The 8,354-nt window shown below is 44.1% G+C and overlaps 4 protein-coding genes across 4 annotated transcripts in view; 2 read left to right on the forward strand and 2 right to left on the reverse strand.

Moving 5' to 3' along the window:
• Positions 1-5,351, reverse strand: part of LOC126562940 (histone chaperone asf1) — a 50,249-nt gene extending 44,898 nt beyond the window's left edge. Inside the window, exon 1 of the mRNA XM_050219543.1 lies at positions 4,656-5,351. Coding sequence (XP_050075500.1) covers positions 4,656-5,351 — 696 coding nt within the window. The remainder of the gene's footprint in view (positions 1-4,655) is intronic.
• LOC126562554 (guanine nucleotide-binding protein subunit beta-1) overlaps positions 1-8,354 on the forward strand; it is a 99,544-nt gene that overhangs the window by 30,767 nt on the left and 60,423 nt on the right. The window lies entirely within an intron of this gene.
• LOC126562192 (DNA-directed RNA polymerase III subunit RPC5) lies at positions 359-2,084 on the forward strand. Its single transcript, XM_050218634.1, has 4 exons — positions 359-480; positions 554-682; positions 761-1,478; positions 1,547-2,084. The coding sequence occupies exons 1-4, from the start codon at positions 448-450 to the stop codon at positions 2,074-2,076; spliced, it is 1,410 nt and encodes a 469-aa protein (XP_050074591.1). The 5' UTR covers positions 359-447; the 3' UTR covers positions 2,077-2,084.
• Positions 2,939-3,931, reverse strand: LOC126560917 (nucleoside-triphosphatase THEP1). Its single transcript, XM_050216867.1, has 2 exons — positions 3,900-3,931; positions 2,939-3,477 (listed from the first exon to the last, which is right to left on the reverse strand). The coding sequence occupies exons 1-2, from the start codon at positions 3,928-3,930 to the stop codon at positions 2,939-2,941; spliced, it is 570 nt and encodes a 189-aa protein (XP_050072824.1). The 5' UTR covers position 3,931.

Below are 8,354 nucleotides of genomic sequence, written 5' to 3' on the forward strand. Positions count from 1 at the left end.
TATCTACACCCAAAAACACATTTTCAAAATTTCAAAAAACGAAAGCGATCTATTTTAAACTCTGAGAACTCTATCATAGGGTTATACACAGCTCACACAACAACATCTGGCGACCAAGGTAATCATATTGATAGTTTTTCTCTAAACCTTGACTTTAATGCTGTCAGCGTACGATACGTCAACGTGTTGTTACCGGAGGTGGATTGCAAGCGCTTTGAAGGCCGTCTATTTCTTTAACAAACAATTTTACGAACAAAAATCGGTACAACTACAACAGTTTTCGTGCTCCGTTCCATAGGCAGATTATTGAATTTACCATGAACAGGTAGCGTAGCAGTGCCTGAGTACTGAGGAACGGCCAACACGAACGTCACGACGATTTCAATGTGCTGAGCAGGTTCGGCTGCCTCCTCGTGGTAGAGAAGCATTTTAGTGGCAAAATATATAATGGAAGATGAAGACGATCCTGTCGTGGAAGAGGTAAATAACGAATCATTGTGCATTCGCTCGCAGGCAGCATAGTTTTTATCCTTTCACCGTGTCTACTATGCAGATTCCGGTATACCTTACGAAAGCACTAGCAGAAAATTTATACGTACTGCAGTACCCGCACAAGTCAGCGTCATCCACGTTCGACGATGGCCAGGTGGTGAATTGTTGTGTGAAGCCTATCAACCAACAGGTACAGAACGTTGGTGCCGATGTTCCGAAAGACTCCAACACGATTAATGTCTATCTCCCTTTTCCCGTTTACACACAGATCAAAGTAGACTATGCCTTGAACACCGCATCCAAGAACTATGACACCTTCAAAGGGGAACAGTTGGCACTCGCAGCCGACGGTAAGCAGCGGGACAAAGGCCAAAAGCTTACGTTCCGCAGCGGTACGATGGACAAACAGTCGTTCCTGAGCACGAAACCGATCGACGACGTGAGCCGGTACCTGGTGTGCGTGCTGCAGGACGGTGAGATGCATGCGACCCCGCTCAAAGGAATCGGCTTGATGCGGCAAATGTTTTCCTACTTCGACAAGCAGGACAAGCGCACCAAGGCGGAACAGAAAGCGGAACAGGATGCGGACGGTGGTGCGGCCGACGAGGAGGAGGAACTGAAGCAGGTGACGGTCAAGTTTGCCCGGCAGGAAAATGAAAAGGTGCGCAAGGCGCGCGAAAAATCGTTCAACTATCTTTCGAAGCTGGAAGCAGAAGAACCGTGGTGTGAAACGTTTTGGCACGAGAAAACGTCCGCTACGGCGGAACTGGAGCGCCAGAAGTTGGTCAGTAGTGGTGGTGCGAGTGGCCGATTCGAGACGGATAATGCGGCGCTGAACGTTAAACCGGTAGAGTATATGGATATGTTGATAAGCAAGGAGAAAACGGACCGAAACATTGATTCCCTGCTGCCGAGTAGAGTGATCTGTATGCACAAGCTAAAACAGCTTCCACTGCAGGAACAGCTGAAAGTCATTCTCACCGATGGTAAGCAATTACGGAGAATAGGGGATTTAAAATGGTTTAAAACTAAAAAAAAAACTTTTTCGCTACAGCTAAAGTAATCACATCGCAACAAATACTCGAACTGCTCCCAGATCGAACGTTAGCCCCGGAAAAGGTACGCCGACTGTTGCCACAGGTCGGTTGGCTTATCCGTGGGAACTGGGTCGTCCAGTCGGAACACATCTACCCCGACGGTAGCGTATCCGGTACGAATGGTGTCGCAGCGGAACAGATGCGCAAAGCGCGCGATTACATTATGTTCCGCTTTACGAAATGTGATAAGCTCGAGCGGCAACAGTTGGTCGCTACCACGCAGCTGCCGGCGGAGGAAATACGCGAGATACTGTGCACGATAGCGAAGCTAAACCCGGCCGACCGTACCTGGAGCATGCTGCTGCCACCGAACGAAGGGTTCCAGTGTGTGGACGAGCAGGAGATCAGTGATCGGCAGGGCGCATTCTGGACGGCCCGGTCGGATAAGTTTAACGAGATGGAACGGAATAGTAGCGGCAGTGGCGGTAGTGGTGCGGGTGCATCCACATCGAAACGGATCCGGAAACGTTCTACCCGCGATAGTTAGCTAAGCCGGACACACACGAAATTTGATTCTTGTAAAAGACACACACACACAGACACATTAGCACAGGTGAACGCACATAGTGGCGAGGTGTTTAGTGTTGAGTCCTCTATCAACAAAATCTGCCAACTAAGGCACTATTGAGGCAAATTTGTATTGCAAAATCCCTCAGTAGTGGTTATTGAGACAGTTTTGTCAGTAGGGTCTAGTAGCACTTTTTACTGTGTGGTTCTGTGGTACCACGCACACTTAGGAGTGCTGTGCAACTATGGTGACGCACTGGCAGAATGGCTTACTAGACTTAATAATATCACGTAGTTGGATAGTCGGTCCTCAATACGGGGGGAACCACACTTATTGTGCTAGCGTACAGTTTTTGTGGTGCATGAATTTACGATCTTTCCCGAATTAATGGAAAACTATGAAGGCGATTAGATTAGAGAGAATCCACTGTAATTGTGGGGCATCGCAAAAACTGGGCTGTACCACTAAATTCGTGGTACCACAAAAAATAAGCGTTAAGCATTAGAACTGTGGTATCAAATCAACAAAATGTGCGTGACTCACAGCGAGTGTGCTGCATTTCATCGACCAGACATTTTAGTGTGGTACCACAATTGTATTGTGTGCGTCGCACACTTTACTGTGCTGTATGTGCGTGGCAGCGTGATACGACCCATCACTAAGTGTGTGTGTATGTGTTTTTTATCGTGTCCTTTACATTCGGATAGAATTTCTCCCCAAAATCATCCCCGCCCTTCTTCCGTCTGCCAGGCAAAAAATACGATTAAGTTTCTTTTTTGTTATTTATACGAAATACACGTAAAATAGTGGACTCGCAAAACAGTCGGCTCAGCAGGAAGAATTAACCTCTAATTAAACACAGCGCAGCATCCTTCACATCACCGTACATTTCATCCCGATTGGATGGTTTCACGTGAAACAATTGACAGTTGGTGATACGCTTCAATCGTTCAATCACATCTATTCCGGCCGATTTTAACGGTACAGTTGCAACAAACCGTATGCGACCGGTTTCTACTTCCTTAATGATTGCGTCCATGCGCTCATGGAACCGGCGTGACTTTAGCTCCATTCGACCAATCTCATCCAGCAACAGTATGTCGGCACTTCTTCGGTCCAGTGCAGGAATAGCGAGTCGTTCGAACTCTTCCAGACAAACCGAGTAACGTCCAACGGTAGGATTACGGCTGGTACTGGAATTTCCGGCTGTGGTTGTTCTTGCTAGAGCTGCTCGCTGTCCATCGAACGTTACCACATCGAATCCGGTTCGATCACCCGTTTTCCCATCGCGAACCTCTTCCGTGTAAAAGCCGGCCACGGAAATGTTCTGCTTTGCTAGCTCAACGCTCAATTTACGCATTATGGTCGTTTTACCAACTCCTTGAAGAGAAAGAGCGAGAGAGAGAGATGTAAATTAATGTCGTACGTACAGGAATTGTTTAACTCTTTTGTTGGATTCCAATCGCAAAATGTTTTTTTAACTCTTAGGATTCATTTTTCCGGAATCCTACTTCGAGACATTACGAAGTAATCCGGTGCAATCTCCGATATTAACTCCGGAGTGCACTGCGGAATCAATTGCAGGTTACTGCGGATTACTATGATGCTACGATATGTCTACACAGCGACCGGCTTGTACCATGTTCTAAAGACTCCCAAAAGAGTTGTCAAAAGAATTAAATCCCGGTAGGGAGTGAGTAATAATGAATTAATTCCTTCAAAAGAGTTGTTATCCTCATTACTAATTCAGACGGATGTAAATTGGAATCGATTGAGGAAAGAAATGAAAAACCTCTACCTACCCGGCATGCCGGTCACCAGAATTAGGCTCATTTCGAGTACGTTGTTTGCGATTCTGAAGCGAAAAAAAAAACCAAGAAAATCTGTCATGTCTGTTGAGTTCTTTACTATTTAAAGGAAAAATCGAATTTTATTTCGGATTCTAGAATAGAACTAGTTTTATGCCCGTTTACAATTTCAGTCCGCGCCGGCTTTTACTGCTCGAGTTGTTGCTTTGTTATTACAAAAAGGCTTACTTTATTTTACATCGATCTGCTACGCGATTCGCTTCCTGGCTGATATTATTGTTATTTACATAATTTTGCTCCTTCCTGTTTTATTCACGATCCCGCTTGCCAGTTGCTTCTAACAACCTTTGCTCGCCATGTTTTCCCTTTTTTTCTTCTTAGTCTAAGAATTATTCCAACGAAGATAAAGAAAAACCATTTCTACGCGCGCATTCCAACTACTGTGTGCAGTCGACAATAACAATTTATATGAAAAAAATAAGAACCGTTTTCCGACGTGACGTCACTTGGAGGATCGAAATTGCAGCAACCGCTGCTTAGGGGTTTTCGTTGCTACGACTTGCTCTCCTCCCAACTACCAAAAACGCATTCCTGTGCGCCGATCGTTGTTGCTAAGTGAAAACGGAATCCATCAGCAGCATCTCAGTTGACAATGATGAATAATTACATTAATAACTATAAATTCTACTCTAATCTGCAGGAGATGGCATTCTTCCGCGTGAGATGTTTTGAAAAGTTCGATGCTGTCACTCAGCATTCCATTGCCAGCGAGTTGGAATTTTCATTGAATTCAGGCATTTCCGGTGCAGGCATCGCAATACTATTGTCGTCGTGCGCTAGATCTGCTGGATCGTTCGATTCATCGTCCATGCCATGATCACCACCGCTGGCATCCCCGTTGGCGGCCATCTCGTCAGCCGGCGTTTCCTCACCATCCAGCATCCCGTTCGGTGGACCACCAGCAACCCCGTTCACCGGTGCATCGTCCCAATTAATCTTGAACCGTGTGACGCGCGGCTTCGAGGCCAATATATTACGCGTCATCTTGTGGAACAGCGGTCGTGGCGGAGGATTTTCACGCATTTCCGCATCCGCGTACTCGTTGTTGATGAAGTACCCGACGCGTACAAACTCCTGCCCACGGTAGGAGCAGGTTAGCAGCACCACCGTCACACCGACCGCGTCCTGCTCCGGGATGCGGGTCACGTTCGGTGGATCGGCCTGGAACACGAATATATGCCGGCCTTCCGGTACCGGTCCGACGTAGATCGTATCGAGCACCTGGTCGAACTCTTCCGATTCGGCCGAACCGACGTAGATCATCTTCCACTCGAGATCCTCCTTCAGCTCTTCGATGCACTCGAACGTCAGCTCGAACTGGAACGGGTTCAGGAAGCTGCTGGGATTATCCAGCACCACCACGTTGGTGATGTGCACTTTCGCCATCGCTTCTATTTGGTGCCGCTGCTACTTTGTGATTCGTTCGTTACCGTGCGCTTTGCACGCCAGAATGGAAAAGCGCTGCGTTATGCGAAATTCCTTCTAGAATTATCCCACAAGTACTCTGCGCCGCTGCTATCCGGCGACACACAAAAACAAAAGAGTGTCCGTCCCCCACGTAGTTTGGTAGAAACGCGCACTTCAGACTAGCGCTACTTGCCGGTCTGCTAGCGGAATGGGTAAATCTATCCTTCCAAGGACTATATTTAGTAAGAACGAGCGAAAATCTGAATAAAACTCGGTGGATAATTCTATTTTTTTACCTTCCGAGCACAAATACACGCGACAGCACAAAGGACGACAAAATATCAACATACGCACAGCAAATTTTCCCGCTCTGCCTACTTCGGTTGGCTTATGCTGTTTGTGCCAAGGTGCATAGAGATTCGATCTAAACGTCGCTGCGTGTGACAATTGGTGTCAAAATACTAGGTTAATTAGAAAGTTGATGCAGTTTTAAAACGAATTTTTGTCGATTTTTTAAAATAGTTTTCAGGTTCAATTTTGAATTTCTATTCAATACTTCTATTCAATATTCAATACTGAAGAATCATGAGTAAAAGAGAAAAAGGCTTCCCTTCCTGGCGAAATATGTTCGTTATTATGCGAAATACGCCTAAAAGTATGAAAAGCGCAGCACATATAGCTAAAGATACACAGTATGATGTTAGTGTGGTAAAAAATAATTGGATCAATTTGCAGAAGAATCTTCCCATCGTGAGAATTTCTTCCCATCATGAGCTTTAGTTTTAACATCATTATGCTTCTAGGCATCCTCGATAGGCCGAAGGCGGATTATCACGGCCGATATGTAGACCTTAGCCCTAGTAACATATTCATAGAAAACTTGGTTACGGGCTTACATAATCGGGACTCTTAATTATAAGCCAAACATTTTGGAGGGCTAGACACTTAATAAAATGCATGTTTTGCTTCACTTTTCATATTCTATTTGTTGTCTAGAAACCGTTCTAGGCAATAATAAACAAAGTATTTACCGAACGAGTTTTTGGCACACCGGAAATACACTGTCCAATAAAAACGACATCTCACAGTACTGCACACAAAATATTCTACGGCCTTCTAGAGTCTTTCGACGAATCAACAAATACTGCATTCTCTTCAGGTTATGAAGAACAGCATGTATGAAGTTGCAATTTAAACTTTAGACATATATTCCTCAAATTTATTCATACATTTTTTTACTATACCATTGTGCAACATACGCGATATGTGTTGCGTTTTGCATACATTTGGGCGTTTCTTGTGAATGTTGAACAGGACGTGGGCCTTCTCGAGTCTTTTTTAACATTTCTGCAATACAAACTAAGTATATTACTGCGAAATCATCTCGCTAGTTAATTTTCAAAAAATTTTGCATGCCTGCCAAGTTCCAACATTTTTTTCTTTCTTGCCTTCAATCATAGTCATGCAAATTTCTTTCGTAAGCAATCATTTACCACTTCAAAATGTTTCCATTTCAATATGCCAGCTATTTTATTCGCACTTCTTTTATTTTGCGGTTATGCGCCACTATGCAAATTTCTATTGACCAGTAGTTATTTTTCTATGTGTGTTGGTGTACTTTAAATGTTGGATTTTTTCATGTTTGTGTTCCCCGTCCACCAAACCATTCAAAACAATGTTACGTGGCAAAACATAGGGACTAGTAGCAAGCGGCGCTAAGGCGTACCATGCTACAACCCTACCATCGTGTCGTCCATCGGTGTGTTTAAAATTATCCTACTTTTTTATGTCGTTCACTTGCCTTTACTTCACCCGAACGGACAAAGGACTGGCGGAGAAAAAGTGTTTTCTGTTTTGTTAAACTTTCTCCCGCGCCACAATTGTTTCTATCATTTCTAGATAAAGTTTCGCGTTATCTTTACTTTGTGTGTGGTTTGGGTTTTGTAATATTTTGCTATACTATGCTTGCATCACAATTTGCACTGCATGCAAAAACAATCATCCCATTCATTTACTAATACAAACATTGTTATCATCCACACGGGCCCGTGTTAATTTGCCGACGCCCCGATCATCATATTATCATATTGTTGAGGTGGAATATAATTGTTGTTAATGTTAATTGTTTTGTTCGTTTTGATTTTATCGATTGCACGCCACGTGTGTCTTCTTGCGAGATCACATCTTCCATTAGCATATCTCACCAGACCATAAAACGGACGCAATCAAACGGATTTTGCACGAAATAAAATATTTTTAATACACACTAGCAAAATACTGTATGTCACCCACACGCAGAGGCAACAATTCATACACAACTAAGCGCGGACCGTATCATATGCAATCAGGTGTGCTTTTGGAGTACGCGATTAAGTAAACTTGCGATGCATTTCTCTCTTTCTGTCTTGATTGTACGCCAACCACTCAATCGAGTTGAGTCGTTCGACTGGTTTTAAAAGGATTCTACAGCATCTACAGCCTCATCCTCCGAGAGAAAAAAAAGAACGATTCCGTTACACCTGCCGATGATTACACCTGCCTGACACTGCTGTAAAGCACAATTCTCCCACTTAACGGTTCAACATCGGTCTAAGTTGAAATTTTAATGGTTACACACGCTTGTAAAACTAAGCTCCAATAACGTAACAACGTTCCCTGTCTGTTCGCTAAGTTTTTTCTTTGTTCTTTTGTTTGGGGGGTTAGAAGGGGGGGGGGGGGGGGGGTAATTCTGACCACTTAACCAAGCAGCTATAGTTAGGGTAGAGTAACCCATCTAAACGATAAATATAGAAATATATGTATAATAGTGCGTACCTTATTACAGTACAACGGGATATAGTTTGAGCCCAGCACCGTCAACCACATCCCAGCGCTGCTATGAAATTCGTTTTTAAAAATTGCTCGCATCTTCTCTTCGCTCGTTCTCTCTGTCTTCCTCAATCTCTCAGATTGCAATTTCGATTATTGCACATCCGGCAAATA

Source organism: Anopheles maculipalpis, chromosome 3RL (assembly GCF_943734695.1).
Source record: "Anopheles maculipalpis chromosome 3RL, idAnoMacuDA_375_x, whole genome shotgun sequence".
NCBI lineage: Eukaryota > Metazoa > Arthropoda > Insecta > Diptera > Culicidae > Anopheles > Anopheles maculipalpis.